This window comes from Amblyomma americanum, chromosome 9, assembly GCF_052857255.1.
Source record: "Amblyomma americanum isolate KBUSLIRL-KWMA chromosome 9, ASM5285725v1, whole genome shotgun sequence".
Taxonomy (NCBI): Eukaryota; Metazoa; Arthropoda; class Arachnida; order Ixodida; family Ixodidae; genus Amblyomma; species Amblyomma americanum.
Window position 1 is genome coordinate 46,047,035 of NC_135505.1, and position 19,709 is coordinate 46,066,743.

The 19,709-nt window shown below is 44.4% G+C and overlaps 1 protein-coding gene across 5 annotated transcripts in view; it reads left to right on the plus strand.

Annotated features, from left to right (window-relative positions):
* The first annotated feature begins 335 nt into the window (after positions 1 to 335).
* Positions 336 to 19,709, plus strand: part of LOC144105311 (uncharacterized) — a 34,942-nt gene continuing 15,568 nt past the window's right edge. The window contains exons 1-8 of one of the 5 annotated variants that reach the window (XM_077638449.1): positions 336 to 490; positions 608 to 748; positions 4,588 to 4,664; positions 4,779 to 4,797; positions 4,872 to 5,028; positions 6,384 to 6,517; positions 8,296 to 8,431; positions 8,732 to 9,002. In XM_077638449.1, the coding sequence (XP_077494575.1) occupies positions 667 to 748; positions 4,588 to 4,664; positions 4,779 to 4,797; positions 4,872 to 5,028; positions 6,384 to 6,517; positions 8,296 to 8,431; positions 8,732 to 8,906 (780 nt within the window). In that variant the 5' untranslated portion in view covers positions 336 to 490; positions 608 to 666 and the 3' untranslated portion in view covers positions 8,907 to 9,002. Of the gene's footprint in view, positions 491 to 607; positions 749 to 4,587; positions 4,665 to 4,778; positions 4,798 to 4,871; positions 5,029 to 6,383; positions 6,518 to 8,295; positions 8,432 to 8,731; positions 9,003 to 19,709 lie in introns of those variants that run through there. The other 4 variants (XM_077638448.1, XR_013308755.1, XR_013308754.1 and 1 more) reach the window with 4 other exon arrangements.

The following is a 19,709-nucleotide window of genomic DNA, read 5'->3' on the forward strand; positions in this document are numbered from 1 at the left end:
AAAAGCTGCGAACCTAGCTTTTATGTTTTCCGATAATCAGTTGATTAGGCGATACCTTCGCACGTGCACAGATACGTGCGCTACTTAGGGCAGTCATATTATATTTGAAGATATGCCGATAGAGATTTTGCAGGTTTCCTAGCGGTAACGGGCATTAAATGATTGTCACAAAGGTGTGGAAAGAAGGGCTGTCGGATGCGACTTTGTGCGGCTTTGAACGAGATAGGTCTGAATGTAACGGATCTGTAGCGAGAGTTCCTGTTTGGCGACGAGGCAGAGGAAGCAGTGAATGCTTTTCCTGTCGACTGCATCCTCTCAGATGAGTAAGAAAACTACGCAGACCATCGTGCGTCTGGAATCAACGTCCCGGATGAGGCAGCACCAGTCACAGAATGTGTGTAGTCGTTCGGGTGGAAAGTTGCTGTCTCAAAGACTGGCAGCCCACGCGAACTGATCGCTTTGCTCTTGGTTAAAAAGAAAACAACAATTCGTAAGTCATTTTTACATTTTTTCTCCTTGATCCATTGCCTTTTTCGGTTACGCACTGAATGCAAAACTAAGTATAGCGGATTTTCAGCAGGAGGGGCTCATTTGATTATTGTTTCAGCGTGTTGGTTTCACCGGCAGTGGAAAGGAATTCAGGAGAGAACTGAACCCTTTTGAAGAATGATGTCTCCGTTTGAGTTGGCAACGCTCTCGGTGGTTATTTTTCGGAGCATTAGCCCAAACTTGGTTTCGTCTGAGCAAGGTAAATAGACTCGATTTTAGCAAGTCTGCAGTGTTGAGTTGTACGAGTGTTAATTTAGAATTCTTTTTTGGAGATTAGTCCACTTCGGTTGCATGCACCTGCGTGTGAAAGTGAACTTGCTCGCTTTTCAAAACCACTATTTTGTTGTACGCTTGCACAAAGGCGCGTGGGCATTGCTAGAGGTGACAGATGGAATATATTCTTTGATATGTTTGGTTGGCATGGTATGAAATATTTTTTAAAATAAATTACGTTCATTGAGCTGCTTCATACATTGTTTTATTCAAATCTATGATCTTTCAGGCTATTAGCATGATGCAGATGCCAATCAATGGCTTTAAAAATCCTAGAAGCTATTATGTGGCGAAAAGAAGGCGGATAACTTATTTGCCATTACTCTATTTGTGCGCGTTTAATATGAATATTCAAGCAGTAGGCTAAGAATTGCAGTTTTATGTTCTGAAATGGAAACTAAATAAAATAAAAAATCAGCAGACCGAGATGCAAGAGCTGTCCAAGAAATCAGATATGTTTGCTATACAACTAAGCAAAATTATAACAAAGCACCGTCGTTCTGCCCTCCGCAGAAGAATCCCTCCATCTACGGGTAGCCGGATCAAGATTTTTAAACCATGCGGCGCGCGGTTTATGCACAAGACGTAACTTCAACGGGCATTGGTGCATGGTCTGGCGCGCGGCCAATCGACAAAACGTAACATAGCACTTCTTCCCAAACAGATTTTTGCCAAGCTCCTTCTCAGAATATTTAGTGACTGGCTGCAGCAAATTGGGAGGCAAGTTTTCGACAAAGATGCAGGCACTTCTACCAAATATGTGAATGAAAAGCGACCGTGTAAACAATTTTTATTTCGTCGCTTGATGCTTTATATGGTCAAACATATCTCCTTGAATGAGATGTGCAATGTGCATGAGGTTCGTGAAACGTTCCCAGTCCACAGTGTCCGTTAGGAGGAATACAGTCGGGTAATTAACGAATAATGCAATGTCCGGATTGGTGAAGATATAGTTCCTCCTCATCCTCCTCTCATTATGAGATTTAAGCGGTAGTAAAGCTTTCACTACTGGGCTCCAATTGGGACCCTGCTGCCTGGGAATTATGAATAATTATCCGCCTTGCAGCTCACTCAAACAATATTAAATATCCTAGAGTGGTATACATACCGCTAATATTTTCTGGTCACCGTGTAATCTGCACGAGGCACAGTATGGTTTATCGGAAAGAGGATTTGTAGATGGATGCATTCTGTATACGTACAAGAAAAATCTTCGGTTCTTAAACTAGAAATAAATATTCAGAGAATGCCATACTTTGATTCAGTATGGCAACTTGCAAAGGTGGTGTTCAAAAACATTACTTCCAACTTTTTGAAACGCTGCCGCATGCCGTTATTGCCCTTATCTGTTTCCAGCAGCTCAAAAAGTCTAAATGTTTATCGTGTTTTCAAGATCTAGAAGATGAAGCGTCCTTTGAAATTAACGGGATAGTAGAGATTGTTTTCAATAACGGAGGCGTATACCGCATTACTGCAGGCCTGCTGCGCACGCGCAGTAGCAGGTGCGAGGCCGGCTGGTAGAACTGCTCGTATGCAGCAGAGATACGGTAATGCAGTACACGTCTCCGCTAGTAGCTCTGCGCTAGGCTAAAAAGATCTTTTGTCAGCAACCCGTATACATCTAATAATGTCAGATAGCAAAACACTTAGGTACAGAGACGTAACCAAAAACTGCACCCTTTGTTACAACACGCCATGGTTGCTGGTATAAAAGATGAAAAAAAAAACTTGAGAGACACTTAAGCTCCACCTTAAGAGTGAAACGCGATAGCATTCCCTCGTGGTCGAGCACTCGCTGATTCACAGGGCATGTCAGCATTCAGGGAAGGCGCAGACTCCGAAGATAGGCGCGCCATCTGCTGAGCCAGTGCCGTGCATGTTTATTGAGGTTTCAGTGGGTGCCTACAGGATGGCGCTACGACCACACGCCAAGCTCGTAGGAATTGTAGTGAAAACGCATGGTACTCGCTTAATTCCGACATCTGCAATTTACATGCGCATAATTATCATGTATGCCTCAATACAGATCTCGAAGATACATTTCTAAGAAACCCGTGCATTCACTAGACCCGCCTTTATTCACGTTCAAACGTCAGGCCGCCGTGGCTGATTGGAAGCGTCCCCATCTCGAACGCGAAAGACCTTGTTTTGATTCCCGGCTTGTACGCCGGTTTTTTATTAACTGAGTGTGTGTACCCTCTGATATTTACGCAGCCCCGAATATTTCGGCGTATGCGCAGAGGAGGGCTTTACATGCCATAGTGAACCTATTGCTTCAGAAAAGCGTGCCGACGAGGACTGACCTGAAATCGAATGCGGAATAACGTGGTCTCCTATTCTTTTATTGAAGAAAATTAAGCATTCCAAATTTTGTTTTCATTATTTTTGATATGAATGTAATACAAGTAAAGCATAAGAAGCACTCCTAGTACTAACAGGTATCGAATGCGTCCAAAACTTTTTGCACAGGTGGCTTGTACAACACGTTTCCGAGCCTAATGCAGTGCAATAGAGTAAAGGGAGTAAATATCGGGGCCAGTTGGTTCGCAGTGCGCAATGGTGGAACCAGCGAAACAGATGCAGGACAAGAACAAGTAGGCACACACACAACACCGCTGGACTTTGAACTGATTTATTGCGAGGAATTCAGCCACATTTATACGTACTTCCTGCGCTAGCGCACACTTTGGACAAGGTGATGGACAATTGAAACTCCTTTTCAGTGACTGATTGACGGGACGCTTACGCATACGTTCTTATGTTTCCTCATTAAAAACACTTCCAGCAGCTCGCGCTCACGTCTTGATTTCCCCTACCGATAATAGTGACCAGGGAAACCAAGGGGAGCAGTGGCAGTCCTTGACATGCAAGGCTAAATTGCTTCCCGTGCCCGAGCCCAAAGTTGTTCGGTGTTGCCTTATCCGTTCGTTTAGGCACGCTCCAGTTTGCCCAAAATGCAGTACCTCCGGCATGGAAGGTTTAAGGATAAAGAAAGGATATCTCTTGACTATAGCTTTGTCACCCGAAGAAAATTTTGAACTGGTCTCTCAATATTGAGCCAAATTTAAGGAGTCCAATATTTGAAGTATAGAGAATGCAATTAGTCCGCCTTAACTCATTCTTCGAGGCTTCCATTACTCTTATGCTCTATGCCTGTTAGAGAAGCATTATGCCCTGCATGTGAACAACCTTGTTGATTACTGTTGTCAGTGGTTCCTATGAGAGCGCATTGAGAATTGCTGCAAATATGGACAAGAGTTGTGAACACATATCCATACGACAATAACTCTTATATTCGACTGGTGAAAAAAATCTCACCAATCGACTATGAAAATAGCTCAGCGCAGGCACAAAAGACAAAGAGAAACACTCCACCGCAGCTGACGTTGTTTATAGGGGACTTAGTTTCACAAAGAACCGCGCATGGGCTGTCACTCCTGTTCAGAAGACGGTAGACATTGGCGGAGTGCCACTAAATTCAAGATTGTCGAAAGATAACGGCAAGACGAGGTTTGAAATGACACTGTCATAGAAAGTGCAGAAGTAGATACCGAGAGCCGACTGCAATGTGGACACGAGAAATCAAAGCAGAAAATAATAGAGAAAAAGGTTGTTTACATTACCAGTTCACAGGCTGATTGGAGCGATTCAGGAAGACTTGTCTTTTAAATACGTGAACTAAAATCGCTATATTCGGTATATATGGATCGCACTTGTGGGTTGGGAACTTGTTGAACACATCTATCTTGCTTTTCTTTCTCTCAGGCAGCTACGTTGATTGTACGCTTTCTAGTAAGCACTACATTTACCCTGCATGGCAAGAAGCTAGGAAACATTATCAGGTATCTACATTCAGGTCTACTCAAGAAAGGTTGTCGAAAATTTACATGTTTGTATCAGTCGATTGACAAGAACAATACAGTGCTCTAATTCTCCGTCTCTCGTTCTACGTACAGAACTCCGAAGCCGCATTGGGTAAGTTTTGTTGCTATGCAAGGATTCGCCCTTTGACTGTTTCATCATACGATCCTCTTTTTCTTTCTATGTAGCGATGGAAGAGAGTGACAAGGAAGACCCGTGCGCTGAGGAAAAAATTTCTAGATGCTATGCAAGCTACCTTGAAGCACTGACATCTACGTTGTTTTTGCCTGAAGACGAAAAACTCTTGAAGGCCATGGAGGGTGCGGATGAAGTGAGAGCATGCAGGTGTGTACATTCGCTATTTGGTAAAAAAAAAAACAAGCAATTCTTAAGAACCCAGAGCTGCCACCTGTTTTTTTTTTTTTATTGGGATGTGCTGCATCACTTCAGGAAAAAAGACAATACGCAATTTCTGGAGGTGGTCGCTTAGAGTAACAGGGGGGTGAAATGGGAGTTAAATCCTGAGAGAATACTAAATGGCAGTCACTCCATGAAATCACATCAGCAAGAGACACAATTCAGACGGAAGAGATTGTATTAAGCCTGTCAATGAGAGTTACGAGAAAAGATTGAATGAAATTTAAATAAAAACGAAACAAATGCTCATATCAGTTTGCTTACAAGCATATCACGTTTTCCGAAAAACTTACTGCCCTTGTTTTGTGAATTTTTAAGGGTCACGTTGCTGCAAAAGTGTCCGGGACCTCACAAGTGCTGCAAGCACAAACAAAAATGTTTTCACCATGAAGGTCATCGAGCTTACCCAGACATCAATTCATTCATGCTATTATGGCTCTTTAGGACAATATTGAAAGCTTCAAACAGGCAGAATTATTTTAAATGAACGGTGTGGCCTTCTGTAGTCTTACTGCCACCCTATGAGATTGGAGAGGAGGATTGCATGAAAACTTTGCGAATGGGAAAACTTCAACCGTGAACACAGAAATGAACAATAAAGCGCCCACATTTTGAAGATTTGAAATTTGGTTCAATTCAATGTTGGCCACGAGAGATGTGAAAATGAACTAGAACTAGATAATAAACCTCAGTGAAGTTTGCTCTGAAAATTCCGGCAGCACATCGCGACTAGGATCCGCTTAAGTGTCGAGAAACTAGTAGAAGCGCGCTTCTAATGCCTTCTCTCTAATTGCATGTGCGGACATACCAGCTCAGTGACATCTGTGTGTCGTCAGCCCTTTTTATCGACCGTGCACACTCTGGCCAATGCAGTTCAATCTTAGTTTTTTTTTTTTGTTGCATAAATTGAAATGCTGGTGGTGATAATTTTAACTTTACAGTTTTGGACAGGGTGAGACGTGGTTGGATTTTCTAGTTCGGTAGTCTACGGCTGCCTATGCTGCCTGTGCTCACTCGAGGAGCTCCTCCTGGTCATCGAAAAAGTTTAAACCACAAATAGGAATGAACGATCCGGTTTGATTTCTAGCATCAGGCAATGGCGAAAAGGTTCACAAAAGGGCGCTAATAATCAATGCTCAGCATAACAGTTGCAAATAATTGTTTCGTCATATTTTTCTTGTTTCCTTTCATGAAGATTGTTTTTCGCTCCTATGTGCGCCAGAGGGAAATATACCCATATGTTTAATTGTATAACAGCAGAAGGCAAACGATTTCTTTTGCAGCCGCCTGAAGGAAAAGTTACCTTGTCACAAGAGGATCGAGCGTTGCCCGAAAAACATTACGGAGCAATTTTCCCGACAACAGGAAAGCTACAGATATATCGAAGATGTGGTTTGTGACGGAAGCGTCAGGAATGGTAACAAAACCGTTCGTACCTTATCTAGGCACAAAAGTTTAGGGAATTAAAAGTATTGCCACTGTATAAATATTCCCATTTGTACAAAACATCATACTGCAGGCCGCCCGTGAAAGCTGGCATCGGGAGGTTGGACTTGTCTAACAAATGCCAGAAATCGTTCAGGTTTTTAAGAGGCTCTAAAAAGGCTAACCATGTCCATAAATGGTGATGCTTATGAAGTGGATATACAATAAATATACAAGACAATAAAATGGTACAGGAGCGTAACGTAAAAGCGATGACTTCATTCCGAACTTTTGGGGTGCATTTTTGGACCACTGGAGTAATTGGCAGGCCTATAAAACCATTTTAAGACTGAAACGAGCCTGCTGATTGTCGTCAAGAAGGGCCAAAGAAGGCTGCGGTATATCTGAATATATCTCCCGCGTTTGTGGAGGAAAATTGGGAAACTGCGGTGGCACAGTTATACCATAAACATCCTGTGTTAAACAACATGAAAAATAAAAGTTTTTGAGTTCACTGCGCAGAGAGTAATCAGAATTACAAAAAAGACATTCCAGTTCGCAGGACTCTACGCAAAACGCTTAAAAAGATTCCTTAACACTGCGTTACCTGGTTTATCAAGCTGCTGGAAATGTTGAGGGACTGCTACAATTCTACGTACAGAAACGACAAACGAGAAGATGTTATTGTCTGCTAAATTCAATGCCAAGAGAAGCCACATAACCTAGAGCTTTATCTCTCCTGTAATTACATTTCACTACAGTTGTGTAAGTCAACAGCTTTGTGCTGAGAACAATTAACGAAAAATGGCATGGCGCCTTCGAAAGATGTAATCAGGGCCATAAACTAAAGCTTTCTTAAACGGAACTAGCCGCCAACGATTCGAAACACATTATTCCTGATAGACAACGGACCTTGCCAGAAACACAATAGTTCCAAACATTTTAGCGGCAAGGAGTATCCTCACAGGCCATTTAGTGTGGCGCGTTGCAAGGACAGTGTTTCACACCTCACGAAGGTGACAGCGGCTCACGTGATCCCCACTCGAAAATGAAGTTCTTCAGTTCGTACAGCAGGAGTCCCGCTCTAGAGAATAAAATCACACCGCTCGGTTCCTACACTGACAAAGGATGAAATAAATGACATCAAGTATCTAGCTAAAACCAATTCCTGGTTAAAATTTACCGCTAAATATATACCTGAGTTCAGGAACCCAACAGGCAAAGGGGAGAAAAAATAGTCCTTATTACTGTATAATAAGCGCATATCCGTCGAGGCCTTTGCATGGAAAGCATTAAAGTGGTCCATGCGAGGGCACAAAACACAAATATAGGACTTGGGGATAGGAAAAGAACAAGACTATGTTTTCATGCGGCCTGAAGAAGCGGGATGAAATAAAGCGAACGATGATAATAATCTTTCTTTGAAACCTTATTGCAGTATTACTTCTTGATATATTACCGTCACCAACGTTGCCAGCATTTTTATGGTCGTCTGTTATGCAAAGTGGTTGCGGCACAGTGATTTAGCAAGGCTGATGTCAGCGACATAGATCAAAGGTTAATTGAAGCTGATGATATTTTTGTAATTGAAATGAACCATTGTGATAGCAATGTAATTTCAATGCACAAATATATTGTATCAGTGCGCATAAATACCTGTTCATTCGAGTTCCCATCAACAAAAACGAGAGCTTAAGTGTTGAGGACTTCATATATATTCATTGGCTCTTGCGCAACTTTTTGAATTTGCTGCATAATTTCTGGTTCTAGGTCGGACGCGACGTTATATTAGCGCAATAGTGGCCAGCTGCGTAGACTTCAAGGAACTCTTGAAATGCAAGGTGGGAAAGCTCCAGGAGTGGAAACAGGGAGAGGAGTCTTACATTTCCAAGTCGTTTCTTTGCAAGTAAGTATGAATTAGCTTCTTTACTTAACTTCTTGCCGTGGTGTATAGATGTCTTGAAAGCTGGAAATGTAAAACAATATTTATATTTATGAACTCTTTAGTTCATTTCACTTTTTTTTCGATAAATCTTCTGAGCTAAAGTTTTCTCGTGGTGTAACACAACACTGAAATGCTTACAGAGCGTGTAATTTTAATTTATCTGCTGAAAAAATGCAATGTCGACGTATGTCATCATCCTTTTGAAAAAGTAGGGGACAAGCTCTGTTTACCTTACATATTGTCCCGCTTTCTTTTTAACAGGACTACTAAATTGGCATATTTGCATCGGCGATACCTCGGACACACCACTTACTTTACTCACATGGTAAACCAAAGGTGCAATGTAATGCTGTGTTCCATCTCGACCTTTTTACTATATAGAACGGTAACTAGAGGGCAGTTCTTGTCAATCTCACGTGTGCGAATCGTGCCATAAAACCCGCATTCATATCGTAAAACATTTCCAAATGCTCACGTTTATTGTTCCAGCTAACTCCGTCTTTCACAGCGTCCCCAATATATGCGCGGAATGCTTTACTGGAACGCTGGAGTAATTAATCAGCTGTTATTATTTTACATATGGTCGTGTTCTGTAGGGACTGGCTGGTGCCGGTGCTACACTGAGCAATGTAAAATATGACAATGAGAACCGGTCAGCGTGAATGTCACTGATACGCATTGTAAGCTTGAGAACAGCGCGCGGAAAAAAAGGAGAGGCGGTAGGAACAACTGGAAGTAAAACGAGAGGGAAACCATGCCACCATTCATACTTTATCGAGAGAGTTTATTTTTCCATCAAGATGTTCTCGCAATGGGCAAGCATTTCATAGTACGCACATGAAACGCCGCTGTTGTAGCGGGACCTGAGCAGAGCAAAATTTGTTTTTAGCTGCGTGAGAACATAAACAGCTTCTGAAAGCAAACTGAAGGAGAAAAAGGGACGTTTTCTTTTCAAAGTCAACTGTTTTATTTTTGCGAGCTATTTTATATAACACTCTTTACATATGGGACGCTTTTAATTTAACCCAATATGCTCCAGCAATCGTGGCACTCCTATAATTTCGCTATAAGAAGGGGCCTTTGCTTCAACCACCACTTTACCATATCGGAATAACATACTCGTCTCAGTATACTCAAGACTTGCTTACTTGCTCTACCAACGAAAGAAATATCAATATGAATGGCTGAAGGCTCCGAGCTAAGAAAAAGGATACAACGCACCATTAATTCCAACTAACTGAACCGAAGGGCGCAAAATGCGCCAAGTTTCAATTTTTCAGAGGTCACCGAATTTGTTTTCGTAAGAGGTGAAAAATATGCATCCTTTAGTGAGCATATATGCATCCTGGCTGTGAGCAGGAGGGCAGTCTAATACCATCCGAAGATTGGGAGTGCTGAGGGGTTGTGGCGATAGTTGGTGCTTCCAGTTGGTATGAGCAGGAGGGCAGTCTAATACCATCCGAAGATTGGGAGTGCTAAGGGGTTGTGGCGATAGTTGGTGCTTCCAGTTGGTATTTCGGGGGATAAAGGCGGGGGGGGGGGGGGGGGGGGGTTCAACAGCGCTTCTATCGTAGTAAAAGGCTGCTGCAGACAACTGGGCTCTGGTCTTTCTGTTGAAGTCACCTTCACTAAATAAAGACTTGCATTCCTTGGCTGTATATATGTCCAAAACAACCTCGAGTGAGTTCTAGAAATAACTTTCATTGTGTTTGCACCACCCAAGACTGAGAAGACTTAAAAAAAACAGCACTTAGGCCACTTTCAGTGGATATTTTGAATGCTTTAGCGTTCTCTCTTGGTCTTGATTGTATTAAAGCTCTGCCGTAAGGGTACGACGCAATAGTGTTAATGAACCGATGGCCTTATTTGCGAAACTGCTCAATCATTACTTCGAAAGACGGTCGGAAGTCCTTATACCACACATGGCACAATATTGCAACAGTTAATTGATTCGCCACTGCCCCTGAAGGTCGCTGTTTCAAGCTGACCACCACTGGTGGCGACTGTGAGAACCAGAATGCTCTTCCCGGGCAATTTGTTGCGGTCAACCATTTGTTTAACTGCCACCTGCAATGGTGCGCAACCTGTTCAGAATCCGCTGAGGAAGGAAGGCAGAAGCCACAGTGGCCAGGCTGTGATGACGTCACAAGGTTCGCTGCGCACCTCGCTTCACAGGGGTGAATTTCCGCTCGCACTGGACCTCACAGTGCTGACGAATCAATAATTAGCAGTTGTTCACATAATAATTAATAAAGACACTGGATGATTTAGTAGAAAAAACAGCGCAGCTTAAAAGGAACAATCGGAGATTGCCGGTAAATTAGGGTCCCATGAGCCAAGGTTACCCAGACGATAGCAAAAGTAATAAAGGAAGTCCAGGTGCTGTATCAAAATACCGTTCTATAATAAAGATCGCTTTAAAAGCCCACTCCTATTTTCAGTAGCCGGCCGATGACAAATAGAAGTAGTGCATTTGCATCGATCTCTATTACACAGCGGCGCGCCGAAACAGACCGTCGGATTTTTTTTTTTGCTCACAAAAGGGTAGACACGTTACTAAGCCCCTAATATTTGATTTGTCTTGTGTGGGTTTAACGTCCCAAATCGACTCAGGCTATGACAGACGCCGTAGTGAGAGATGCACAGTACACGGGCCTATAGAATTTCGCCTCCATCGAAATGCTACCGCAGCGGCCGGGATCGAACCCGCGCCTTTCGGGTCAACAGCCGAGCGCCATACCCACTGAGCCACCGCAGCGGTTTTAAGGCCGTAATAATTAATTACAATCATTAAAGTGCGATACAATATAGCGAAAAGGTGGGAAAGCTTTGTCTAATGAAAAACACTGTACTGTGAGAGTGCAAAAGCGATATAAATGACAAAGGCTGATGTGAGCTGCAACAGCGGTTCCATTAAAGAGCATGGAAGAAGGCGGAGAAACGGCAATCCTCTCGTCTTCACCGAGACCTGGTGCATGACTAAACGTATACATAAATTAAACACACGAAAAGGACACTAATTTTTATAAAAACCGGAGCTGTCGCAGAGTTGGCATTGTCGACATGAAAAGTGAGTGTCTTGCTCCGATAACAGAAGTCACAGCAGAAGTCCCAACTACCGACGTCCGCAAAAGTCAGCGTGCCGCTTCGGAGAGAGAGAGGAAATTTTAATTTGAACCTGTCAAAAATGACGGGAAAGAAGGCTATAGCCTAAACCCCCAATCATTTAACCGTCGGCCGGAATCCCTTGGGACTCGGCGGCGGCCAGAGCTAGACCGATGATTTTGCGTTGTTGTTCTCTTTCGCGGTTGAGCAACACGGTCTCCCAGGATTGTACATTTTCATTCGGGTCGTTGTAAAAACGGCAGGTCCAGACCAAGTGGACTAGATCTGCAATGCTATCGAATTGCGTACATCTAGGATTAAAGGCTTCTGGATGCCATTTAAAGTACAGTTGAGGGTTTGGAAACACCCCGGTTTGCAATTTCCTCCACATGATTTCCTCTTTCCTACAGAGCTGTTTATCTGCTTTTGGATAGGTCTTACGGCCGAGCTTATAATGACAAATTAGTTTCATAGAATTTTGTGAGTTCGTCACCCGATGGGACGGGGCCCTCGCGTGGAGGCGGATCGTCAGCGGCGATCGACCGGAAATTGAGCCCTCGGACGGTCGCGTGCGCCTTCTCGTTCCCCACAGTCCCTGATAAGCCGAGGTTCAGATCAGTGACATTAGCTCTGATCGTACTTGCTCTTCTCTTTTGGCTTCTGCAGCAGAAATTCTGCCCATATCATAATTCTTATTGGCTGCCATGAGTCACTCCCTATCACCCTTGTACCATTTTATATTATTGCTAGAGCAATGGCAAATAGTTCTGCCTCAGTTGCAGCACGAGACCGGGCCTTTACACTCACGAACCACAGCGCTGTGTGTGCCGCCTTGCGATTGTATTCGGCAGCATCCGTGTAGAGCACGTTCGGATTTACTTCGAAATTTGCCCTGTAGGGTTACAGCCCCATCTTTCAGTCTACATTTGTGAAATACCAGATGCATGTTCTTTGGCAGCGGTGGAATTTTGAGTCTATCCCTGGTGGCTCTAGGTATGTTATCTGTCCACTCTGAACACTCCGAGAGTTCGAACCACAAACACCCCATGATTTTTCTTCCAGTTTTGCTTTTTAAAAGCCATTGATGTTGCAACACCTTGGCGGCTTCTATGTGCTCATTCAGAGTGTTGGAGACACCTAGCCTTAGAAGTTTAACCGTGGGAGTGTTCGGAGGAAGACCTAGTGAGGTTTTGATCCCTTTTCTTATTATGATTTCAGTTTTGTTCTTTTCTGCTTTGGCCAGATTTAGATAGGGGGCAAAGTACAACACTCGGCTTATGACGAAAGCATGAACAAATCTCAAACGATTGGCCTCCTTCATCCCCGCATGATTGTTAGAAGTGCAGCAAGACTCATTTGAGCTAGTTGGTTGTTTCTTGACATGGTTTACGCAAAAAAGCGTACAGGCGCTAACAGACGAAAAAAAGCATACTCAAGACAGGACAGGCGCCAACTTCCAACTAAGTTTATTCATGGAAAAAAACCGCTTAATAACCACACCAGCAGGCAAAGATAGAAGCAAAACAAAAACACGCAGTGACAGAGCATAGGAACACGTGCCAAAAGGATCAAGAAATGATTACAACTCTGATAATGACCCACTGAGAAACCTAACCTCTTCTTCTGGGAGCGAGACAGGTGGCTTGCTTATGCAGATATGACCCCTCTGCTTGATGTAATAAGCTTCTATGATTTCACGCTCTAATTTGTCTTTAGACCTTGCGATGAATTTGGTGTTTTCAAAACCTGGACGACACTTGCAGCTTTTGCAGTGAGTGGCCATGTGGCTCCCATTACCATTTTTTATCGCAATCTTGTGCTGCCTCAATCTTTCATTGTAGCATTGACCTGTCTGGCCAATATATTCCAGACCGCAGCTAAGAGGCACAGCATACACAACGTCAGTAGTGAAAACAGTGGCGCGGATTTGGTGATTAGTTTTGCACTGCCTAACCATTCTTGCTTCGTTCAAAGTGCACACGCGCGACAGCTTGCAAGGAGCAGATAGAACCACATTGACCTTATACCTGCTGGCTACTTTCTTTAGAATGTGCGAAAGCCGATGAATATAGAGAATCACCACAGTCGGTTTCTTTTCTTTGTCCTTGTCTTTTTGAGCCTGTTCACCCCTTGACGCCACCTTGCGCTTTTTTACAAGGTTCTCACTAATACTCGTGATGAGGTCTTTTGGGTGCCCGGCTTGGTGAATGCGTTCAGTTTGCGCATCAAAGCTCAGTGCCATCTCATGCTGGTAAGATTTTTCCAAGGCTGCATTCAGGCATGTCGCAACGATTCCTCGCTTCATTAGCTTGGAATGTGCACTACCGAAAGGGAGTAGCTCTTTGCACGATCTGGGGTTGTAGGACCAGCAAATATGTCTGTCCTGCCTAAACACAAGTCTCAGGTCAAGAAACTGCAGGTTATTATCGCGGGGAAGTTCTTGAGTGAAAAGAAGCCCTTTGGATTCACTACTGAAAATGGTGACAATGTTTTCATAAATGGCGCTTGGTTTTGAACCTACGTGATCGGTTAGCACAATTAGGTAGTCATCCACATATCTGAATACCCTAACAATGTTAGAGGTCAATAAAAGCCGAGTATTATTGAGAACTTTGTAAAAAAGTGCAAGGTGGCGTCAAGGGGTGAACAGGCTCAGAAAGACAAGGACAAAGAAAAGAAACGGACTGTGGTGATTCTCTATATTCATCGGCTTTCGCACAATCTAAAGAAAGTAGCCAGCAGGTAAAAGGTCAATGTGGTTCTATCTGCTCCTTGCAAGCTGTCGCGCGTGTGCACATTGAACAAAGCAAGAATGGTTAGGCAGTGCAAAACTAATCACCAAATCCGCGCCACTGTTTGCACTACTGACGTTGTGTATGCTGTGCCTCTTAGCTGCGGTCTGGAATATATTGGCTAGACAGGTCAATGCTACAATGAAAGAGTGAGGCAGCACAAGATTGCGATAAAAAATGGTTATGGGAGCCACATGGCCACTCACTGCAAAAGCTGCAAGTGTTGTCCAGGTTTTAAAAACACCAAATTCATCGCAAGGTCTAAAGACAAATTAGAGCGTGAAATCATATAAGCTTATTACATCAAGCAGAGGGGTCATATCTGCATAAGCAAGCCATCTGTCTCGCTCTCAGAAGAAGAGATTAGGTTCCTCACTGGGTCATTATCAGAGTTGTAATCATTTCTTGATCCTTTTGGCACGTGTTCCTGTGCTCTGTTACTGCGTGTTTTTGTTTTGCTTCTATCTTTGCCTGCTGGTGTGGTTATTAAGCGGTTAGAAGTGCGCTTGAGTAGCCGGCACGTCTGGCGGGCACTCGCTTCAAGTCTCCTAGTAGTTTCTGTGTTTTTGCCATTTGCTTGTACAACTTGAATATGTCTGCCGTTGGGATGGCATTGCAATTCACTCGTAAAACAATATCTTAGCCCTTGCAAGGGGGACTGTTTATTTTCCTTTTTTGAGATGACAGAAAAAGAGCCTGTGATTTTTCTGCCGAGCTTTTAACCCAATCGGCTCCAGATATTTCTCTATTACATTTATGGCTCTCTGAAGTGTCCTTTCCATCTGTCCATCGCTACCGCTGCTCACCCACAGCGTCAAATCGCCGCATATATGGTTTGATGCAGATTTGTGATTCCGTCCAGCTTCCCTGGAAGCCCAATCATGCTACATTAAACAGGGTCTGAGAGAGAATGGACCTTTGCGGCGTCCCTCTATTCCCCAATCTTATGTTTTCGAGTAATTGTCGGCCCAGGATGATGGTGGCAGTTCGATCTGAGAGAAAGTCTCTTACGTAGTTATATATGTTGACTCCAACATTTAGGTTGCTAAGGTTCTCAAAACTGGCTATGTGTTTGAAACTATCAAAAGATTTGGAGACATCCAGTGCCACAGCGACCCTAGTATCAACAGTCTTTTTATCGATGACCTGCTACTTCTCTGTAGCATGATTTCGCATGCCGATAGGCTTGATCTGAAGCCTATCATGATATCAGGATAAAGATTTTGATCTTCCATGAATCTATTCGGTCTAGTTTGAATTACGTGCTCCATCAATTTTCCAACGCAAGATGTGATGAAAATGGCTCTAAAATGCTCAAAGCTGAGCTTCTTCCCTGGGTTTGGATTGAATACCAGGTTCGCAGCTTTCCATGCTTGCGGTATCTCTCCCTCGTCGCAGCATTCTTGCATATAGGTTGTAAGATTCCGAATAAAACCGTCATCAAGATACCTGAGCATCCTGTTGTTGATTTTGTCCGGCCCGGAAGCCGTTTCGGATCTTAGGCGGTTTCGTTCAGCCCTCACTTCCCCTATAGGGAAGGGACTGTCGAGTGCCGGCTTTTCTGAGCCCACGTATTCAGGAAGACTCTCAACTCCAAAACAGCTGAGGTAGCGATCCCTAACGTCGGCTATAAGTACATTTGTCGGAACTTCATATTTATACACAAGCTTTTAAAGCTGCTATCGAGCCTCCGATTTTGTTTTCTCTGGATCTATTAGGTGTCGGAGTAGTTTCCATTTTCTGGCACGGCCAATATTCCTATCCGTTTGTTCTCAAATATTACCCCAATTTTGCTTGGTGAGTTCCAATGCATGCTCTGAAATGCCTCTGTTCAATGCAGCCAGTTGTTTTCTGAGATTCATGTCACCTCTTCGCTGGCTGATCTTTTGCTCTAACTCTTTCTTTTTCATTCACAAACTAACGGGATGTCTATCAATGACTTTCGGATCACCTTCAAATTCTATTTGTTCGGAAGCGTCCTGAACAGATTGAATAACTGCCTTGCTCCAATCGTTAATATCGCTTATCGCGTCCTGTCCCGACCTGATACTTCTAAAGGTATTCTAATGCATAGTCTCGACTGTCCTCTTACTGATGATAGGTGGGCCCTTCTCAACTATGATACCTAGTATCCTCTGATCGCTACCTAGGTCTCCCCTGGCGTTGCATCATGTAGCGGTGATGCCACTGCCGACCATAGTTAGATCAGGTGTCATGTCTTCGGACACGCTATTTCTCTTCAAGTTGGCCTCATCGGGGTTAATAATGAGGATGAGCCCATATTGTTGAATTTTATCCCAGAGATTTCTGCCCTTAACCTGCGTGAATTTTAATCTCCGTTCTGGATGGTGCGCATTAAAATCGCCCACTTTCAAGAGGGGACTTCTTTTTGGCGATCTTTTTGCAAAACGATCGCCAAAATCACATTTGCGCTGCCTCGGTGAGCTATACACTTTCAGGACGAAAAGATTGTTTTTTGCGATTACGAGTGATGAGTTGGACCAAAACTGACCGACCTGCGCATTTCCCGTCTCGTGTTGCAGTGTACAAATGTTTACTTCTACAAAGGTAGTCACTCTAGTAGCATTAACCGATCCCGCAAAAGATTTGTAACCCGCTAATTTAGCATTTTTCCCGCACTCCTGGACTGCAACCACCTCCGGTCAATCGCCATTGGTGAGAAAGGACTGCAGAACCGCACGTTTTGCGCGAGAAACCTCTAGAGTTCCACTGCCAAACTGTGCTATTACTGTGGTGCACAGCCATCTCGTTTGAGTATCTGAGCCTCTTGGCAGAGCCATTGAAACTGTCTGTCCCTACTAGCAAATTCCACCTTCACTTGCTCGACAGCAGTGCCGACGTGTTTCAACTGCTCAAGTACCATTTGAAGCCTTCCATGCAACTACTTTTTTTCAACTTCTAGCTCTACAATTCTCACTCTTCGATGATCCTCGTGCTCTGTTTCCTTAGCCCCTTTTTTCTTTAAGGGTGGAGGATAAGCTGGCCTGGATGTTTCCGGTTCCGGTTTAGGTTTATTGGTAGTTGCTCCTTAATGTCATCAAGTTGTTTGCGTAGTTCTGCATTTTGGTCTTGTAAAATCTTGTTTTGCTCGTTAAGAAAATTAATAATTTCTGCCTTAGCATCCTGGGAGACCTTATCTACCGAACCCACCTTTGGTTCAGTACACTCTGTCTTCGCTTGCATGCTGCCACTACGGTCCTGGGGTTCCTTTGGTGTCGGTTTCTTCTTTTCCATTAATGGCAGTCGAGGGAAGCATTCCGAGCGCCCTCTCGACTTGCTGCGATGCCTGGATTCACTCCTCGAACGACCTCTAAACCAATTTTTCCTGCGGCGCCGTTGCTTTTCTGCGTCAGCCATGAGTCACTATTCATTGTCTCTCGCTTCCTCTGCGAGCTTCATTACCCACTGTCACTTCTTGACTACGTAAGGTGTCCGGAAGAGTGCCTTGCACCTCTTATCTCCGGTTATGTGATCCTTGCCACACAGTCGGCACCTCCGCCCACACTCGCGGTCCTTCTTCGGGGAGGTTGCCCGACACCCTCTGCACTGGGACATCGGGTCGATGTCCCAGCTCACCACACCTGTAGCATACTTCATATCTCTTGTTGTAGAGAAAGCACTTCATTGGCACCCCAAAAAAGATCATCCATTTCGGCAACTAGTCAACAAAAGTGATGATCACCGAGTTGGAGTTGCCCATCTTCCGCACACCAAGAATGGGAGGATTCGTCGGTTGTGAGAAAGCCAATTCCAATTCTTTCTCAGGCAGCCTCAGATCGTGTCCGCGTACAACTCCCTTGCCACAGCTTTCGGGTGCCGCCATGTATGTCGACACCTCGTGCTTCTTCTCGTCGAGCGTTATGGACCTCAGCCCCAACCTTTTTTTAGCATCGTCCTCGTAGGATGTGCTGTATTTCAGTGTTCCCTGCTTGTCGTTCACGACAATCCTCTGCTCCTCTGAATCCTCTGCTCCAATGAATGTCCACCGCCATCCTTCTTACTCTGCCAAACACTGGCACCGAGAGGTTGGTTAGGGACAGTCCTTCTTTGGGCCTGATAATAATCTTGTGATCCGCGTTCGGAAGACGCGGCAGGTGACACGCCACCGACAGCTCCGCGACCTTTCTTCCCACCGCTTTATACGAGCGTCTCCCGCAAACGCCTTACTTGTTGCCACTGTAGCCGACCGGCGTCTCGCTGGCGGCTTACCCTCCTCCACCACTGAGCGTCAATTCTTCGCCGCTTCGGAAAGCTCTCCCCCTGCTCCCGAGGCACCTGCCTAGCTTTCACGCGATAGGGTTTGGTTCAAGACCTTTTTCCGAAGAAGGTCACCCCATGAGAACCGATCACCAGGCCGAGGGAAATCTTAAAGCCATTAAAACACGGGTGGGTACTGGCGGCCCTGTGGTTTGAGCCCAGCACCTCCCGAATGCGAGGCGGATGCTCTACCGTAAGACCACCGCTTTCGTTTAGAAGGCGTGGCCTATTTTCCCGACTGTATCAGTCTATAGAAAAAAGCATATAAGTATTTTTTCTAGAAAGACAGCCCACATACCTGATATATTAAGCTGAGAAATGGGTGCGGTTTCGTCAAACTCTTTCCCTTGTTTCATAAAGTTGGTCTATTCGTCTTTAACTCAACTTCCAGGGTAGCAGCAAATTATGGCTAGATTGGGCAAAATGGCTTGTTTATGCAGGTGTATATATGTAACTTGCGCCTTGAGAATGTATTGCTGTTTTTTGGCAAGTGGAGAATTTAGAGCAGTTTTGTAAAGCACGGCCACGTTTTTGATGCTGAACACTGCACCTCAACATGCTATACAATCACTGCGGGCATTCAGACCGAAGATGGGCAATTTCTGCTTGACAGATCTTCACGAGATCGCGGTCTGACTGAAGAACGTTTTCACGGAGTCTACAGAACTGGAAGCTACGTACTTCTGTGCCGTAGATGGCTCCGAGGAATGAAAGTGCGTTACCACCGTCTTCTCACATTACCAAAGGAATGGTCCTCGGCGATTTCCCAATCAGAGGCAATACGCTAAGGCGCTCGTGTGCTGTGCGATGTCAGTGCACGGTAAAGAGCCCCAGGTGGCCGAAATTATTCCGGAGCACTCCACTGCGGAACCTCCTTCGACCTTTCTTCTTTCACTCCGTCCTTTATCCCTTCACTTACGGCGCGGTTCAGGTGTCCAACGATACTTAAGACAGATACTGCGCCAGTTTCTTTCCCGGAAATCCAATTATTTTTATTATTAGCGTGAAAGCCAAAGTGCCATACCAGTTGGAGGTGTGTCCCGTAGTCGCACTTTCTTGTTTGC